Source organism: Danio rerio, chromosome 3 (assembly GCF_049306965.1).
Source record: "Danio rerio strain Tuebingen ecotype United States chromosome 3, GRCz12tu, whole genome shotgun sequence".
In the NCBI taxonomy this organism is placed as follows: domain Eukaryota; kingdom Metazoa; phylum Chordata; class Actinopteri; order Cypriniformes; family Danionidae; genus Danio; species Danio rerio.
Genome location: NC_133178.1, coordinates 5761916 through 5782802, shown reverse-complemented (window position 1 = coordinate 5782802; position 20887 = coordinate 5761916). Strand labels below are relative to the sequence as shown.

Below are 20887 nucleotides of genomic sequence, written 5' to 3'. Positions count from 1 at the left end.
GCCTACACTGGAGGGAGACCATTCACATGTTCTCAGTGTGGGAAGAGTTTCAGATGATCAACACACCATGAAGAGTAGGGCTGGGCGATATGGCAAAAACTCTTATTTTTTTCATATTGAACAATAAATTGATAAATTACTATATAAGTTGTTAATGCTTCCAACTGTAAAAGTTATTATCCCAACAATGATTGATTCAACAAAAATTAGACGGTTGATTAAATTCCAATTTAAAATATTGTTTATTACCAAAAACAGATTACACATTTGGCCTTAAAATAAAACAAATACAAAAATACATTTTAAAAGGCTAATCTGTTTAAGGTCTGGCATTACGAGGTGAATAAAATGTGCAAAACATAAACAAAAATATACACTACAACTTCCAGCAACTCCAAACTAATTGTGAAACTTTCAGGGTTTTCAGGTGATGGAATATGCTGGTTGTGTTGCCAGATTTGTTTTTCACTAAACATTGACAGGGCTCGAAATAAACCTTTTTGCTTGGTAGCACCCGTTACTACAAGTTTTATACAAACATAGTTATTGCATTTGAAATCAACAGTAATCAAACTAACAAGCAAAAAAATATACATATGCAAGCGTAAGGAAAATATGTCTCAAGGAAGTCCTGTTATCACTGGAAAATAGATTTTTGTAACATAACTGAGTGACCAAAGGTACACGGAGCACTCACCGGCCCTGCACACACTGCTTGACATGAATGAATCTGTTACCGATATAACTGTGCTGTACTCACGGGTGCTGTCTGATATTGCACTGATGCTTTTGACATATACTGTACCTTATTATATGCATACGTCATGTTAATAGCAATACCGGTCTTTTTAGGAGTAGCGATATTAGTTTACTCAGTGTAAGCCCATTTGCGATGGTGTTAAATTTGACATATAGCTGCCACTTGCACCGCGGACAGTATCTGGCTATTAAATGAAGGATTAAACAGAAGCTTTCGTGCTAGATGTGGCAAACAGTTACCTGAAAATTCCATCCCACAGACTTTTCATAGCGGACTTGAAGCCAATGGAGATCTTTTATCCACTCTTGGAAAAGTGTAAATGGTGGAGTAACATTCAGCACATGGTCACTACTAAGATGTGTCATTATTTCTAACTTTGGGTGGTTTCTAAAACAAAATCTGTCAGTGTTATCTTCATTCTCATCTTCAGCGCTTTAGTTTTTCGCGGTAGTAGCTCTCTCTGTCATCCCAAGCCAGAAGGCATCGACTGAGTGATTGACAGCTGATATTTCATTGCCTGCAAAACAAAAAACTCAACCAACAATCTTTTATAGAATCTTCAATCTGTTTGCCAACTTAATAAAATATGTTTTAAACACTCCAGAAGAATGCAAAGTAGTCTGCATTGTCCCCTTTATTAACCCTTCTGTCAGTGTTTACATCCTGCCCCTTACTCCAGTGTTCCCTGTCAGAATTGACCGGTTTGTTGAAACTGCTCTTATATTAGCACAAAAACTATTTTTCTCCACCACATTTTTATTCAACATTCTTTAGCTGTTAAACAATGTCTCAAAGTAGTGTTTAACCTGAATTTACAGAAGTAGACATAAAATAACTGCAATGAAAATAAAACTAGGCCCTGAAAATATTACAAAATGAACAACAGATGACAGAAATCAAAATACTTTGTATCATTACTAATAGACAGCTCGGTAAAATATCTATCACAGGGTCTGACCAAAGAAACTGAACTTTTAATCCATCTGAATGATTCATCAACCAGCAAAGCACAAACAAACGCTGTCCTTTCCTGTGTTCTGAGTGATCGAATTTTCAGTCCTTCAAGTGTACTGACATAGGGAATAGTGACTGAGGGTATATACGGTGAGCATGGACACGGAACTAGCACTAGTTATACTTTGGTCACTTTTGAGCGAGATTATAACAGTCTAATATAATATAATAATTGTTGCTAAGCTAAGCTAAAAGTGCTCTTGCTAGACTGGGTGAATGGAGATTGGCAGAAAGAAAGACACACAGATGGGTTCACATAACAGACACCTAGTCTGTTTTATCAGGGAGTTAATTCACGTTAGAGGATCCAACACTTTCATGGCAATTCATAACTTATTGGTTTAGTAGCTGATCCATATGAACTTGTACGATCTTATACATACAGTTTTGTACAATTTGCTTATCCCCAATGACGACTGGGTTTAGGGGTGGGGTTGGGTGATTTAAAAATCATACAATTTTGTACAACTGAACTCATAATTGAGCCACTAAACTGACAAAACCTAAAATAGTTATGTTTCCTTGTGAGATCAGGCTGGAGGATCAGTCTGAAATGAGTGAGTTGGGGTAGTGTGTGTGGGGATGTTTTCTGTCTGATGAATGAATATAGCCTGGATCCCAATTCATTTCCTATGGTGGTCACTTTTGACCGGAAACATCAGAGGTGTAACAAGGATGATTAAAACCATTTAATAAAAGATGTGATCATCACTTTTCGAATGCATAGTGTGGAGGATATCATAGGTCCTCAAGGCAATCAAATGTAAAAACAATATAAGTGATTTAAGTTGTAAATCGGTCAGATTTGACCCAAACACTAAAGATAGTTTAATTCTTATTTTTTTGAAGCTGCTAGTTGACTAAACAGTGCTGTTTTGAAATGTACAAGTCGTTCAGACAGTTATTAAGTAGGGCCAGACAGAATCTGTGGACGTTTTTGTTAAAAATCTGCGGATTTATGCAGATTGATTTTAAGAGGATGATAGCTAAAACCTTTATGTATGAAATAAAAGTAATACCTTTTTAACTTGTCTTGTTTACAATGAAAATCCAATTAGATCCACTTTATTTGGTAAACAAAGCAAGTCTATATAATATCTCTCCTAAAAGACAGAAAATATTACTTTACAAACTGTATTGTAAATACATTATATAAACATTATCATATTAGTCAATAAAATTACTGAAATTTATTTAAAACTGAGTAAATATAAATTTACACAAGTAAATAAACAGAATCACTGATGGGCTAAAAATCAGCAGAATTCTGTGCGTGCAGATTCTGTATGGGCCTAGTTATTAAGTAGAATAAATCTTCACTTTTCTGTTTTATTGATCGTTTTAAATAAGCATAATTTGGCACTCCCAAAACAAACCACTTACTATTTCTCCTGACTGAATACCCGGAATATATCTGAACCTACAGGCAGCCAATCAGCTTTCTCAGAACCAGCTGCAGGCAGCCAATCAGCTTTCGCTGATCAGCGTGCAGGCAAATATCCCGCCCACAGCGCTTATTGTGAGGCGGAGATCGGAGAGAGCAGAACTTTGCTGTTTGACGATTAATTGGTTTAATTCCTCTTCTGTTGCGGGTGTTGTTCGTCTGTTCAGAGTAAGTGTATGATATCTGACCATAGTAGCGTTCGCAGACTTGCGGGAATTATCTTGTGGTTTGAACCGCTTTAACATATGTGCTCAATGCTAATATACTCTCTTGTTTTTAGCTCGATGCTACGCTGTAAACACTCTTGTAATGTCTTACTCGCGGGTTATCTGGACACCTTTCATTTGTGTCTCCATCTAATTCATTCACTAAGAGGTAGTTTAATGCTGATTATATTGAATATTGACTGTTTAACTGAACATAAGCTTGTGTAAACTCTTGAAGAGACGCAAACGCTTTATTTTGCAGTAAAACTGAATTTGGGATTAGTATAATAATATAAAACACTTAATTCATTAAAATATTGAGAGATAAATGTAAGCAATCAGAGACATGATCACGCTGCACACATGACATGTAGAATCGGCCACTCAAGACTTACACACACATTTATTGAACAGGGGAGAAACACCTATTTGTAGCTTGTGTGGGAATATTTTGATGATAAAACATATTTTAATAGGATGTATTTTTAAAATGATATTAGAGAGTGTTTTAATCCAGGAAATATTTTGAGGAAAATGTTTAGAAAATGTGTTTTCTGGGGGAATTTTACTATATTTGTCATTGACCAAACTGAAAGACTTTAAAAGACTTTATCAGTGTTGTTTGTATGTTTTTAATTCAATTAAGGATGTTAAAGAAACAGTTATGATTGTAAATTATATACTGAATATTTAAAATATGTTTCCGTGACTATAGCCAATGTTGTTGAAATGTCATTAAAATATCAGTTATTAAATATAAGCAAAACTGATGTGTTAGAAGTTAGAAAAAATGTGAGTGTTTTTAATAATTGCAGATTTGTCCCTCCTCCAGTGAAGCTCCTACTCCTTCAGTTCAATTATAAACACCGGAATATTCCCATCAGGCTCAAGTGAAGAGTTTACTGAAGGATAGCGAGAACATGAGTGATCCAGAACCCTGCAGAATTAAACCTGAAGATACTGAACAACAAATAGGTTGGTGTTTATTCCTGATTCTTCATTAATAAGCCTGAAGAACAATAATGATGAGAAGCTTAATCTGAGTTATTGAACAAGCACAAAAAATGAAGGACTTTATCTAAAGACATAGAAAAGTAAATGCACGTTCCATTCACAAGGTCACAAATAGGGACTGAAGCTCAGTTGTCTTTTATTCCAATGTTTTGATCAAATGCTCAGTAAAAGGAGATTTTGTCAAACATTTAACCCTCTGTCTGGGGTCTGAGGAGACGTGTTGGCATTCCCTGACATTTGTGCTGTTTTCATCTTCTTTTAAATATACTTGTTATATAATATTATATTTCTAAATATAATCGAATGAGGCTAAAGTCTGAATGCATCTTGCATTCAAAGATGTTGTTTATATTCACACAGCTACATTACACAAACTATTTATTATTACTTTATGAAACTTTACATTGCTATTGTTATACTTGTCTTTTTTATGTTTGTCACTCTCAGATAATCTAAACTAATTTAAATATTAGTTAAAGAAAGCTCAAGTAAACACATCATGCACTTTTGACATGAAGGTTTACTGCAATACTGCATGACCCTGTGTGAAAAAGAGTTTGCCCCCAAACCTAAAACTGGTTGGGGCACCCTTAGCCACAACAACGGCAATCAAGTGTTTTCGTCTGTTACAGCGCTTTGGACGAAAATTTGGGCCCCTCATCTTTGCAAAATTGTTTAATTCAGCCACATTGGAGGGTTTTCGATCATAAACCGGCTTTTTAAGGTCATGCCACAGCATCTCAGCGAGATTCAAGTCAGGACTTTGACTAGGCCACTCCAAAAATGTTTTTGTTTTTCTTCAGCCATTCAGAAGTACACTTGCTAGTGTGCTTTGGACGATTGTCTTGCCGCAGAACCCAAGTTGGCTTCAGTGGTTTTCTTATTGGAGCCCTGCTACATTTTTGCCCGGTTTCTTTTCTATGGTGGAGTCATGAACACTCACGTTAACTGAGCCTAGTGAGGCCATGCAGGTCTTTGGTTGTTGTTGTCTTTAATGACCTTGTTGATGCTCTCTTGGTGTACTTTTGGTCAATCAGCGACTCCTAGGAAAGTTCTCAACTGGTCCATGTTTTTGGCATTTGTACATAATAGCCCCTTTCACACATACAGACCTTTCCTAAAAGCCATTGAATATTTTCCTGACACATTTGGCTACTAGATGTTAGTCGGATTACGTTTCTATGTTTCGTCTTAATGAAACTGTGTAAACGATTATCGATAAGATGCTTATGTGTGGGTGTGTGTTAGAGCTGCCCAAATAATCGTAAAAAGATTGCGATCTCGATTCAACCACCTAGACCACTGGTGTCAATTCCAGTTCCTGGAGGGCCGCAGCTCTGCACAGTTTAGCTTTAACCTTAAACACACCTGATCAAACTAATTGAGTCCTTCAGGCTTGTTTGAAACCTAACAATCCTGACTTGTGTTGGAGCAGTGTTGGAACTAAACTGTGCAGAGCTGCGGCCCTCCAAGAACTGAAATTGACACCAGTGGTCTAGACGATCTTAATTCAGCATTTCTACGATTCGGTCAATCATATTTTCAAGTTCAGGAGAGAAGCAATGGTGGCCGCACAAGCCTTCACAATGTTTTACGTATGTTGTGCAGCAACGTGGACACCTCCAAATGGGGTTGAAAGAGTCACATGCTGTATTTATAAGACATAATTAACCCCAAAAATGTAATTTCTGTTTTCATGTAATGTATTTGCGACCGCAAAATCACACGTGATGTGAGCTGACCGTCAGCTGTTACCATAGAGGCCTCTGAATGAAGTTTACTTTAGTGAACAGAACCTGCATAGGTTGTGAATAACGGGTAATAAAGTTGTAAATAACATTGTTTGTGGCACAGAGTGATCGTTTGGGAGCCGTGCAGGAAGTGAACCACTCTTAGCAGTGAAAATGAAACCGAAATCGCACACAGTGTTGCCAGATGTAGCTGACTGATTCCAGCCCAAAGAGTATCCAAAAGGCTAAAATACCCACCCAGTCTTCTGTATTCATGAAAATCACGCCAGTGGCAGATTTTAAGCAGAAAATGATAGACTGTAAGCAAATGTCTCAAACACAATAATTCAACATCAGAGTTATCATCAGCATTAATGACCAGGACACATCTAAAGTCTGTTCAAGTCCACCATTCCAAGTCTATACAAACTTTAGCATTTTAACCAACAGTACAGATACACAAAGCCTATTGCTGTTTTACTACGTTTGAGAAAAACAATAATAATCGCCCACTCATATTAACCTTTATTTTACATGTACAGAATCGTGAGAAATCGTGATCTTTATTTTAGGCAAAAAAAAAAAAATTGCGACTCTCATTTTAGCCAGAATCGTGCAGCTCTAGTGTGTGTGTGTGTGTGTGTGTGTGTGTGTGTGTGTGTGTGTGTGTGTGTGTGTGTGTGTGTGTGGACTATCCTGTTGCAAAACGCGGAGAAAAGTCCTACATGACAGTAATAGTTTGATTAAGGTGTTTACATGTCTGTACTGCACTTGATCAATGTAACAAAGCAGCATACTCCACGTCTTAATTTGATTTCTCTGTAGTTCATTTATGACCTTAATCAGATTAAATGAATCAAAAAATGCTGTTTACATGGTCGAGTATTGTCTTAAAGGGCCATGAAACCCTCTCGTTTCAGCAGGGTGTTTTCACACCTCTACTTTGGAAAAAGTCAGAAAAGTGGGCGTGTCCAGCTCTGTTTAGGGGGGAGTGTCGGAGGAACTAAAGTGGGATAGTGTGGGAGTGTCTATTTGTGCACGCGTGAGTTTCAGAGTCAAAATACACACACACACACAGACAGGAGAAAGTGATGGTGTTTAACCTACATGGACATCTGTAGTCGAATTATTTGCCAAATTATTAAATGGTGGACTTTAACTGCAGTTTGGCTCTTTCATTCAGGGAATTCATTTATGCCCCTCGCGACAAACGAGATATTTGATTCGAGGATCTGCTCTAAGCGTGTATTTTTCATGCAATGTTTGATACCGCACAGTGAATGAGAGGAAAAAAAAAAAACTCCGCATTTCCCGGAAACTTAGATGCACACGGCAGGTAGCGTCAGAAAGCCGCGTGTGTTATTCCGGTCACAAAATGCGGTGCTAACATTTCTGCACTCAGTGCTATAGTTAACTTAATTCGATACGAACAAACTGAATAAACAAAGAGCACTGGTCGCTCACTTACCAAATCTGTAGAGACAGGACAATCCACAGCAACTAGAGCCGCGTCTTTATTAAGAGAAGACAACAAGCGAATCCGGATTTCAGCGTTTGCAGATGAGAACAGCTCTCAGGTAAACAATAATCCTCCTTAGACACGCAAGTTATTGTTGTCGAGCGTCGCGTACACTGTTAATCCACACATGATCCAGATAAGCTCTCACAGAGGGAAAATGAAAACAAAACTTAACTGCAGAAAACTATAAAAGCAACACTTCACGCTTGTTTTGCCAACACAACGTGGCGTCTTTGTGGTGTAAGCACGGTGACACAAATGAATATTAATGAAGTTGCTCAGTAGAGCGCGCTGATTGGTTTGAACCAAGCCTTACTCATGCATTAATGCATCACACTGTAAGACGTAATAAGACTCACTCTGGCACAGGCGTCCAGTCTGCACGCTGGAATACACGCTATTATGTCATGACCGTGACGCAGCTTCAAAAATTCGTTTCAAACAGGAAGTACGAATTTGCTTGAAATAACGCAAAAACAACCAATTTACACTTTTTAGTGAAATATAGGTGTCCTAATAGTGTTTTTAGCAGTGTGGGACACATATACGACTGTCAACAGCTCAAAAAATGTGTTTTGGTGTTTCGTGACCCTTTAATTACATTTAAATCGAATTACTGGTGTCCATGTAAACTGACTCACTGTATACACACACTCTCTCTCATACTCACACTATACTCCATATACAATGTAAAAATGGAGCTTTTTTGCACTGTAACTGATGATCAACAGAATTCAAATCAAAATTACAGCTTGTGTCGCAAATGATTTTACCTTTTGACTACAGCTTTTAATGACAGTTTTATAGACTTAATAAAAAGCTGATTTTTAAATTTTATTTCAGACCTAATTGAAGAAAATGAGGCGAGTAAAGAGGAGGAACATCATGTCAAAATTGAGGAAAAAAATCATTTACAGACTTGCAGTATTTTGAAACCAAGAGACAGGACTCATTTCATCTGCACTCAGTGTGGAACGAGTTGTGAAGGAAAAGGCAATCTTAAGATTCACATGAGGATCCACACTGGAGAGAAACCATTCACCTGCACTCAGTGTGGGAAGAGTTTCGGCCGATCATCCAACCTTAATCAACACATGAGGAGCCACACTGGGGAGAAACCATTCACATGCACTCTGTGTGGGAAGAGTTTCAGCCATTCATCAAACCTCAACAAACACATGAAGATCCATCCTGAAGAGAAACCATTCAGATGCACTCAGTGTGGGAAGAGCTTCAGCCAATTATCAAACCTTAATAAACACACAAAGATCCACACTGGAGAGAAACCATTCACATGCACTCTGTGTGGAAAGAGCTTCATCTTCTCATCAAACCTTAATAAACACATGAAGACCCACACTGGAGAGAACCCACTGACATGCACTCAGTGTGGGAAGAGCTTCAGCCAATCATCAAACCTTAATAAACACATGAAGATCCACACTGGAGAGAAACCATACGCATGCACTGAGTGTGGGAAGAGTTTCATCTTCTTATCAAACCTTAATATACACATGAAGGTCCACTCTGGAGAGAAACCATTCACGTGTTCTCAGTGTGGGAAGAGTTTTAGTCGATCATCCAACCTTAATCAACACATGAAGATCCACACTGAAGAGAGACCATTCACGTGCACTCAGTGTGGGAAGTGTTTCAGCCATTCATCATCCGTTAATCGACACATGAGGATCCACACTGGAGTAGGCATGGGATGATAACCAGGGCTTGACATTAACTTGTTTTTTTTTTTGATCACCAGCCACTGTGGCTAGTAGGCACCTATTACTAGGCACTCGCCATTTTCACTAGCCACAATTTTATTGTTGGGAAAAATATTTAATACGCATAAATATGACTTTGACATGCTAAAATTACTTGATTTAGATTTTGTGTTATGTGCACATGCCTCCTCATGTGTTGTGTATGAGCAAATGGGTTTCATAGTGTTGTATTACAATGTTTTTACTTCACAAGACTTTACGGAGCTCAAATTAAGGATTCACCAAATTTTTCTCTGACCACACCAAACATAAATAATTATTTCTTATCCACAAATTTTAAATGTGTCAAAACAAGCAAAACATTTCTGTATACTATACTTTTTTATTGAACAAAACATTACATAAATAAACAATTGACATTTAAAATAGTATGTAAACTATGCACTGCAATCTGTCCTGGCTAAAGGTCCCAGATCAGTTATCTACACCTAAATGGGGAGCTAATCTCATATTAGAGCAATGTTATTTTGAAAGATGATAATGAAACCGTATGAACAAAAATAAGCAAAAGGAAGCAGGTGAAAAAGATTAAGTGTGTGATAATGAAAGGATGATCACATATAAGGTTAATGCTAGGCCTATTAATCTGCTCAACGACTGGTTAAAGTGAAAGCAGTCGGTGCTGCTTACCAAAAGACAAATCTGGAGCTCTTGAAAGCAGCAAGACTGTGGGTGCATGAGCATCACTTTTTGTCTAGTCTACTTGAAAGAGAACCGATCGCATCAGTTGCGTTTCCAGGCACAGTTGCTTCACGCAAGGAAACGGGAGCGCGCACATGTTTTAAACAGTTGCGCGCATCACATCACCTGTGCGCGAGTAATGATCCTCTCATTCGGTATTAACCTGCTCGCGCAAACACAATTACTTTTGTCAGTCGTGCTGCTTCTCCATTCTAAGATCGTATTTGCATGCATATTTGGTCGTCTTTATTGTCGAACCCTTCAGTTAAGAAAACTACAATTTAAAGGTATGTTTCAACCAGACAAAGTGGCTAGTGGTAGTGGCTGTCTAACCCGCCACAGGGGAAATCTACTTGCATTTGGCAGGTTGGCGGGTATTAATGTCAAGCCCTAATGATAACCATTTTTTAGGTATACTGCGGTTTGTAAAAGTCAAATTTTTAAACCTGCCAAAATATTCTGCTATACTGTTCCTGTGGTATATGACAGATTTATTGTGATTTTTTTAGTTTTTTAGTACAACAGTTTCTTCAGCAGAAAAGATATCTAAAATGCTGTTTTAAACTGTAAATAAATCTGTGTTTCTGAAACTAATGAAGACAGCAGAAGTCAATGATTCATTGGAATTATTCAGCCTGACATGTTTACTGCTCCACAATATTTTAAATGTTTCTCAAAATAAAATATTTTGTGTTCAAAGGGGGAAAAGTGTTAGTTCTTCACCCAGACATTTAAGAAGAGCGTATATTAGAGCAGTAATCACAATACAGTCAAACCATGATATGATTATCCGAAGTTATCATATCGTCAGAGTCTTATGTGTTAGCCCATGCCTACACTAGAGAGAGCATTCACATGTTCTCAGTGTGGGAAGAGTTTCAGCAATCAACACGCCATCATACACACAGGAAGAGTAGGGCTGGGCGATATGGCAAAAATGCAAACTCAAATTTTTTTTCATATTGACCAATATATCGCAAAATTTCGACATAAGTTGTTGATGCTTCCAGCTGTAAAAGTTATTATCCCAACAATGACTGATTCAACAAAAATTAGACGTTTGATTAAATCACAATTTAAAATATTGTTTATTACCAAAAACACATTTGGCCTTAAATTAAAACAAATAGAAAAATACATTTAAAAAGACTAATCTGTTTAAGGTCCGGCATTACGAGGTGAATTAAATGTGCAAAACATAAACAAAAATATACACTACAACTTCCAGCAAGTCCAAACTAATTGTAAAACTTTCAGGGTTTTCAGGTGATGGAATATGCTGGTTGTGTTGCCAGACAAATCAATCGCTCCAGGGCAAATACGCATTTTTAGTGCTCTGCTGTATCGCAAACCTCTATCAACGTTTTTAATACAAGTTATTATTTTAAAGATTAACAATCTTGGTGCAAAGTCTAAATCACATGGCACAAAAGCATTAAGGGTGTGTCCGAATTCCCTTTTTGCTACTTTAAGGATGGAAGAATACAGTAAGCGCCGCGACGCATGGTCTAACAGGGTTGTGCTTATCCTCGTAATGAGTTATGGGTGTGTTTTGAAAATAAACCAATCGGAGTCTCATCTCCCATTCCCTTAAAGAGTTAGTTGCATCGCCATGGCACATTTGCTATTTACATGCTGGACTTTGGAAGTGGAAAAACTGAAGCTTCAATAGCGAGAAAACAGTTAAACAGAGCATCTGCAGCGCGAGAATAAAGAACGAGCAAAATGTGGCGCAAATGGATTTACTATTTAAACAACGTGGCGCATAACGGGAAGATTACTGTTGCGCTGGTCTGAAAATAGCAACACATCACTCCAAACACATCTTGCGCCTTACTGCGCCGGTGTATGAGTAGGCCCCTATGCCTTGAGAATCTGATTTTCTAGAATCTGACAGTCATTCTAGCTGCCAACGTATTTCTGTGGTCGCTCATACACTGCGTATTATGGTAGAGCGTTAAAAACTTAATACTGTTCATGTTTGAACGGTTCATGTTCAAACTAATGCATGTTTTTTATGATAGATCAGCGTCTCACTGACTGATGATAAAATATTAAATAACGAAAAACAAGAAATGAATGCAAATAAATAATCAGAATTTCAAGATTGCTTTATCCGTAATTACAAAATAAAAGCCATTAAAATCTTATGTCTTAAATCTTAAATCAGCTACACCTTAGATTGTAGACATTCTCACGGTGTCCACTAAACCTTTTTCATGGACATCTGATGTGACATTCTAAAACAAAAGCTCTTTAAACCTTTGATTTGGCCTTGATTTAAAAAAAAAAAAAAGATTAAAATAAAACTTAGATATTACAGGCCAGTTTTACCTCAGATTGATAGTGGGCATTACCACGGTGTCAACTAAACTCTTCTCATGGGTATATGTTACCCTCCTTATTTATGTTTCTTACTTTCTTTATCAGTTCATATTTTCTGAGTGTATCTCACAAAACCAGGATAAAGGGATTAAGATGCAAATTTCACGCTATCCTGACTGAAATATAACATTAGCCCTGACTCGGTCACATGAAAGCAAGTTAAAAATTAAGCTAATGCTAAGCTAAATTAAGTTACTACATTCTAAAACGCTTAACGCAGTTAAAACATTTTTAAGAAAATATAAAGTCAACCCGAAACACTTCATAACAGGTGCACTACCAAAACAAACCACTTACTATTTCTCCTGACTGAACACCCGCAATTCCTCTGAACCTACAGACTTTCAGCTTTCTCAGAACCTGCTACAGGCAGCCAATCAGCTTTCGCAGATCAACGCGCAGGCAAACATCCCGCCCACAGCGCTTATTGTGAGGCGGAGATCGGAGAGAGCAGAACTTTGCTGTTTGACGTTTAATGTGCTTATTTCCTCTTCTGTTACGGGTGTTGTTCGTCTGTTCAGAGTAAGTGTATGATATCTGACCACAGTAGCGTTCGCAGACTTGCGGGAATTATCTTGCGGTTTGAACCGCTTTAACATATGTGCTCAATGCTAATATACTCTCTTGTTTTTAGCTCGATGCTACGCTGTAAACACTCTTGTAATGTCTTACTCACGGGTTATCTGGACACCTTTCATTTGTGTCTCCATCTAATTCATTCACTAAGAGGTAGTTTAATGCTGATTATATTGAATATTGACTGTTTAACTGAACATATGCTTGTGTAAACTCTTGAAGAGACGCAAACGCTTTATTTTGCAGTAAAACAGAATTTGGGATCAGTATAATAATATAAAACACTTAATTCATTAAAATATTGAGAGATAAATGTAAACAATCAGAGACATGATCACGCTGCACACATGACATGTAGAATCGGCCACTCAAGACTTACACACACATTTATTGAACAGGGGAGAAACACCTATTTGTAGCTTGTGTGAGAATATTTTGGTGATAAAACATATTTTAATAGGATGTATTTTTAAAATGATATTAGAGAGTGTTTTAATTCAGGAAATATTTTGAGGAAAATGTTTAGAAAATGTGTTTTCTGGAGGAATTTGACAATATTTATCATTGATAAGACTGAAATACTTAAATACTTTTTATCAGTGTTGTTGTATTTTGTATGTTTTTAATACAATTAATGATGTTTCAGAAACGGTTATGATTGTTAATTATATACTGAATATTTAATGCAAATGTTTCTGTTATAAATGCAGGAATATTCCCATCAGACTCAAGTGAAGAGTTTACTGAAGGACAGCGAGAACATGAGTGATCCAGAACCCTGCAGAATTAAACCTGAAGATACTGAACAACAAATAGGTTGGTGTTTACTCCTGATTTTTCATTAATAAGCCTGAAGAACAATAATGATGAAAAGCTTTGAACAGTTGATCTGATTCATTGAACAAGCACAAGAATCAAATTATTTTGTACTTTCTGTTGACAAGGTAAAAAAAAAAAATAGAGACTGAAGCTCAGTTTTCTTTTATTCTCATGTTTTGATCAATAATAATTTTAACCATGATAATCATAAACCATATTCAATCATGAGTTATATGTAAGCACTCCTCTCTTTGAGAAACAGATTAAACTCATTCTGGCTAGTAGCATTTTACCTTTCTCTGCTACTAGCATTACAGCATCTCTGTGGCCGCCGCCCTTCGTAAAGATAAACACGAGTGCGAGAATGGCCATCATTGTATCTGCGCTCTTGGTCAGTTTGTGGGTTGTTTTAGGCAAGTTTATGACTTGCCTAATTACACTAAGCCTTTGAATGTCAATTTAAGCTGAATACTAGTATCTTGAAAAATATCTAGTAAAATATAGTGTGCTGTCATCATAGCAAAGATAAAAGAAATCAGTTATTAGAAATGAGTTATTAAATCTGTTGTTTAAACTGTGCTTTAAGCATCTTCACTGTGTTTTTGATTTTATTATTGATTAATAATAAAAACAGTCGGCAGCAGCAGGAATATTGCACGCTGTCACTTTAAGAATAGTGCGGCTCTGATATGGTTTCTCTTTCTCGTGTCTTTTGATTCTCAACTTGTTTGTTTATTACACAAATGAAATGAGGGTTAATATAAATAATCACTAAACACCGCGCTCTGACACAAATGTGCATGTATTTGACCATTAAAGCGCTCGAATTAAGATGGCGTTAGATGTGTGTGTGCTCTGCTGTTCAAGGCTAAACGCGGCGCACGCGCAAACACACACACGATACCTGTCCAAGGCTAAGTGCGGTGCAAACACACAACAGCACATGCTTTTAGTCACTTTCACGTGGAACTGAGCTTTGCCGAACACCACATGAGTCTACAAAAAAAAATTCCCCTTGAGGGACAGTAAAGTATACAAACAAACAAACAAACAACACGTGTACAACTGGAAAGGGGGCGGTATGTGATGGAATAATCGTTTTATCTCGACTAATGCTTTTTCATAATCGTTAGACGCCGAAATCGGATTTTCGAATAATTGCACAGCCCTAGCTAACAGCCACATCTATAATGGATAACCACAGTCTCCTGATATGCAGTTAAATAATTACGCTCAATAAAATTAAAATTAAAAACCTTTTCTGGATTAATATCTTTAAATACATCACTCACCAAGAAGCCACCCATCCCCAACCTGCCACCTTGGAGCCTCCTCGCTGTCTATCATTCCAAATTTGGACCCGACTCAGCACAGAACTGAGGATAGCTCCTGAAAATCTGAAACCGCTAATAAGCCAGTCATCATCGTGGGCCAGAAAATTACTGTGATCTCAAACAAATGCGTTCCCTTCGGATTCGACCATTGACGATGTCCTCTTATAAGGCCAACACTGCCATTGCCATAGACTAAGGGTTGTTTAAATTTGCAAATGCTTTTATATGTACTAAAATCACGTTATAACTGGTAAAAAAAATATTGTGCCAATTATTATAAATTATTAGCAATGTTTTTCACGTGTTGGTGCGATACTTTGTTGCGTGCAATTTAACATACATTGGAGTCGCCAATGGAAATAAAACAAACACAAGAAATGCACGTACGCCAGACATGAAGTTGGCGCGGACCAACGCACATACTCATGTTAATTTCGTCGTTAGTAAATCCAAACGTAAGCGTGAAACCTGGCGTACGCAAAGTTTCTGTGCGTACGCATCGTTGATACATGAGGTTATTACTGAGGTCAAACTGTTCCTGATGTTTACTAATTAAAATATAGGGTTAAATTGTGTTAAAAGCAAAGGAAAAGTCGACAAACAAAAGTCTGGCATGGGAACCATTTTTTCCAAATGTTTAAAAAGTAGGTTAAACAAAGTTACTTTTCAGCCTCTACTCACGGATGTGGCCTGTAGGCAAACTGCATGGGATCAAGTGCGTACTCCTGTTCTTCTGAGTATTTCAGACCTTACAAACTTTTCCAAAATTTTCATCCCAATTGATGTTAAGGCTATGGGTCTGAATTTATTAAAAGTTTAGGGGGAGTTGGATTTGGCAACAAGGACCATCACAGCATCCTTCCAAACCTTAGGTACCTAGGGCCTCATGTACGAAGACTTGTGTGGAAATTATACTAAAACATTGCGTATGCAGAAAAAAATGCAGATGTATGAAACACTGCGTACGCCGAATCCCATGCATATTCTTTTGTACATCCGAATGAACGTGAAACTGAGCGCAACATGCACGAGCGCAAAACCCCTCCCTGCCTCCTCCCCCTTATGAATATGCTAATGACTCTACTTTGACAAAACCCAACGAAAAAGCAATGGCAAAAGCAAGCAAGAAGAGAAACTTTGAACAGAATGTGAATTGGAGGTGCTGCTTTCGGAGGTAGACAGGAGAAAAACAGTGTTATTTGCAAGTTTGTTCTCCGGAATTAACAACAAAAGAAAAAAATAGAGTGGGGAGAGTTTAGCTGATGCGGTTAACACAGTTGGGTCTGAACATCGCACTGTGTAGTTAAAAGAGAAATAGTGTGACTTATATGTGTAAAATGTTATAGCAATCTCATCAGTCTCAGTGGCGCAGCTCGTAAAACGCATGTTAACATGTTTTGACACGTTCGAGCATGAACGTCTCATACAGCTGCCATTGCAAGGCTCAGACACTTTGTAGAGAAGAATTTAACACAACTGCCTCTAGGAGTCGCCAATGGAAATAAAACAGACACGCACAAAAAATGTGCGTACGCCAGCCATAAAGCTGGCGTGAAGCTGCGCACATTCCCACGTTCAGTTCATTGTTAGTAAATCCAAACGTGAGCCATTCTGAGCGTGAAACCTGGCGTACGCAAAGTTTTTGTGCGTATGCAGCGTTGATACACGAGGCCCCTTATGTTCTAGTAACGATTTATTAAAAATGTAATCAAAAAACTGGACTGCATTCTCTTGTACAGATTTTAAGTATGCGACCACAAATATTGTCTGGTCCACTGCTCTTGTTCACTCTTACTGAGAGGAAGGCTTTATGTACATCTGACTGTTGTACGCTAAAATGCTGTCCACCTGTAAGTTTACAATTTATTCCTCAATTTCCCTAGTGAAATGTAAATTATTGAAACGATTATAAAATTGTTTAAGGCCATTGGCTAACTCTAAATCAGTGTGTTAGCCTGCTAAATTAATCTGGTTGTGACTCTTTAGATTATGGAGGCCTGTCATGGTTTTCAAACTTTCCCAGGCTGAACCAAGCAGGGCTCGAAATTTAATCTTTTTGCTTGGTAGCACTGGTGCTCCTAACTTCAAAAAGTTAGGAGCACCAGCCAAAATAAGCACCTTTACTACAACATTTAATGTTATATAATCCGATTTACTGCATTTGAAATCAACACTAAACAATCTAAAAAACAAACAAAACGTCATCCGCATGCGCCCACCGGCCATGCACACACTGCTTGACATGAATGAAACTTGGTTAACGATAATAACTTTGCTGATCTCACGGGTGCTGTGTAATATTGCACAGATAATGCTGACATAATAGCTTATTATTGGCATACGTCATCTTAAAATCAATACGGTTTTTTCATGAGCTATTAGTTATCTTAATGAATGCAAGCCCTTTTGCGATGGTGTACGTGGTGTTACGTTTCACATATAGCTGCCACCTGCACAGCTGACAGCATCCTGACGATTAAATGAAGGATTAAACAGAACCTCTCGCGCTTAAAGTCTGTAGATTTGGCGAACGCTGTTACCTGCAAACTCCGTCACGCCGGCTTTACGGTGAATGCTTTAGTCATTTTCATAGCGAACTTTAAACACTGGAAGTCATTTTTTCCACTCTTCGAGAAGTGTAAATGCTGGATTAACATTCAGCACATGATCACTGATCAGATGTGCCATCATTTGTAACTTGTATGTTTTCTAAAACTAAATCTGTCAGTGTTGTCAGTGCTGAAGACTGAGTGATTGACAGCTGATATTAACCAATCCGTTCGCATTCAGTGCTAGAACAGTGGACCAATCAAAAGAGCTTGAAGGCGGGGCAAGCATTGCGCGCTTTGTTTACTGCAGCAAGTTGACATGACAACTGACTGTTTTAAATTATTCATGAGCGCTGCATTTGGTGTCTCAGGTGCTAAGATGTAGAGATCTGTGTGAGACAAAATTTTTAATCCCCCTCCCGCCCGCACCCGCCAGGTTTTAGCCCGATCCCGACCGCTCCCACTTATATTTAGCATTTGTTGTCCCGTTGCCTGACCCGCCCCGTTTTCTACCCGCCGCGCCCCGGGGATGTTAGGGGGGGACAAAACCGCCCCCGGGGGGGGACAAAACCGAAATCCACCCAGCTATACAGTCCAGACAGCCTATAACAAGCTGTCTGTATAAACACACACACACATAAGCACCAAGTACAAACACACAGAAAAAGCTCTCTCTCATTCGCGCGCACGAATGAGAGGTGTGTGTGAGTGTGTGCGCGCACGCGTACACACACATATACACGCACACACACACACCAACAAACAAGCTAAACACAGCATCGTGCGATTTCATTTACACACATACATACGCGTGCTCGCGATATTGCTAGACGACCCGCTTCCGTCCCAAATTAAACCCCAAATTTATTCTTGGCCTGCAGAAATCTGGTTGGGTCCCGTGGAATGCAGACCTCTATAAGATGCCTTCTGCGTGAATGTTTCCTAAATCTGCGTGTGGTGAGCGTTTTGCAGTGAAAGCCGGTCGCACGTCATCAATTTTATGCAGTCGCACAAATGCTCCCAAATATATTTTGTGGTAGCATAGATGAAACTTTGTGCGCATATGCGACCAAAACGGTCGCAATTTCGAGCCCTGCCATGCTTATCCCTAGCCATCTTGTTTTCTAATTCAGTTTAGTTTTGTTAAGCTAGGAGAACGTCTCTTTTAAGCTCTTTATTTGCCAGATACAGATCAGAATTGGCTCCTTGTTTAAAACACAATTTCTTTTTCTGTATGCAGGATTTGACTGATTTTGTTACCCACGGTTTGTTGTTAGAGTGCATTTTTACCCGCCTACATGGAATAACCATGTCTCTGGGCAAATTGAGTACCCTATTTAACTTCAGCGTTTGATAAGAGTTGTTTTTTTTAACCTGTTGTTTTTTATTTCAGACCTAATTGAAAAAAATGTGGCGAATAAAGAGGAGGAACATCATGTCAAAGTTGAGGAAAAAAATAATTTACAGACTTACAGTATTTTGAAAACGAGAGACAAGAAACATTTCACCTGCACTCAGTGTGGGAAGAGTTGTAGAGGCAAAGATGATCTTAAGATTCACACAAGGATCCACACTGGAGAGAAACCATTCACCTGCACTCAGTGTGGGAAGAGCTTCAGCGTCTTGTCAAACCTTAATAAACACAAGAGGATCCACACCGAAGAGAAACCATTCACATGTTCTCAGTGTGGGAAGAGCTTTAGCCAATTATCAAACCTTAATCGACACATGAGGATGCACACTGAAGAGAAACCATTCACCTGCTCTCAGTGTGGGAAGAGCTTCAGCCAATCATCAAACCTTAGTCAACACATGATGATTCACACTGGAGAGAAACCATTTAGATGCACTCAATGTGGAAAGAGTTTCGGCCAATCATCAATCCTTAATAGACACATAAAGATACACACTGGAGAGAAACCATTCACATGCACTCAGTGTGGGAAGAGCTTCATTTGCTTATCAAGTCTTAATAAACACATGAAGATCCACACCGGAGAGAGACCATTCACATGCACTCAGTGTGGGAAGAGTTTTTGCCAGTTATCACAACTTACTCAACACATAAAGATGCACACTGGTGAGAAACCATTCACATGCACTCACTGTGGGAAGAGTTTCATCTTCCCATCAAGCTTGACTCAACACATGAGGACGCACACTGGTGAGAAACCATTCACATGCACTCAGTGTTGGAAGAGCTTCAGCGTCTCGTCAAACCTTTATCAACACATGAAGGTCCACACTGGAGAGAAACCATTCACATGCACTCACTGTGGGACGAGTTTCATCCAGTTATCACAACTTAATCAACACATGAAGATCCACACCGGAGAGAGACCATTCACATGCACTCAGTGTGGGAAGAGTTACAGTCGATCATTCAATCTTAATAAACACATGAGGCTCCACACTGGAGAGAAACCATTCACATGCACTTAGTAGTCACGTTTCCACTATCGCGCCTGAAGCGAGCGAGCCAGGGCCAGTCGTGTTTCCACTGTCACTTCCGGGGCCTGATCGGGCCAAAGTGGGGCTTTCTCTGGGCCAGCAATCAGCCTTTTTTGGCCTGACGAATACTTTGGGCCAAAGAGGGCCAGCTGGGGCTTTGAGGCAGAGTGAAAGGAGAGGCGGAGTTTGCCTGAGTCTGGTAAAGATGGCATCCCATCATTACACTAGTTTTCCGATCGCACTTGAGTACATGCGCCAAACAAACAAATAAATTAGTGGGCTAAGGGAAAGAAAACAGCTGGCTACACTATATAGCACACTATAGGCTATGTTTTTTGTTGTTATGATCGCCCTTGTGTTTCCCTTTTAAATGTAAGGCTGTTGCAGAAAATAATAAAATTTTAATTTATAAGTGACTTTTCTTTGCTGCGTCCTATGTTTTAATAACGCATAATAATCTTTACACCACATTAAAGACACAGCCGCCAGTAATTTTCTGTTGGCGAGAGTTTTTGTCAAGTTTAAAAAGTGTTTGTGCATGAAACGTGCGCGTTTAGATGCCTGTAAGTGTGTGAGAGAGACGGGCCAAAAGAGCGCTCGCTTGACGGCTCTGTTGATGCCACG

The 20887-nt window shown here is 38.6% G+C and overlaps 1 protein-coding gene across 15 annotated transcripts in view; it reads left to right on the top strand.

The window, feature by feature from the left end:
• Positions 1 to 20679, top strand: part of wu:fb44c10 — a 78819-nt gene extending 58140 nt beyond the window's left edge. For 2 of the 15 annotated variants that reach the window (XM_073944016.1, XM_073944004.1), the window contains one exon: positions 9 to 147. Coding sequence is in view for 11 of the 15 variants with exons in the window: in XM_073943978.1 (XP_073800079.1) it covers positions 4345 to 4399; positions 8531 to 9387; positions 13821 to 13926; positions 19206 to 20254 (2067 nt within the window). In the remaining 4 variants the exon portion in view is untranslated. Of the gene's footprint in view, positions 1 to 8; positions 3387 to 3498; positions 3594 to 4239; positions 4400 to 8530; positions 9388 to 12960; positions 13057 to 13168; positions 13317 to 13756; positions 13927 to 19205 lie in introns of those variants that run through there. The other 13 variants (XM_073943978.1, XM_073943979.1, XM_073943976.1 and 10 more) reach the window with 13 other exon arrangements.
• The last annotated feature ends 208 nt before the right edge of the window (positions 20680 to 20887 follow it).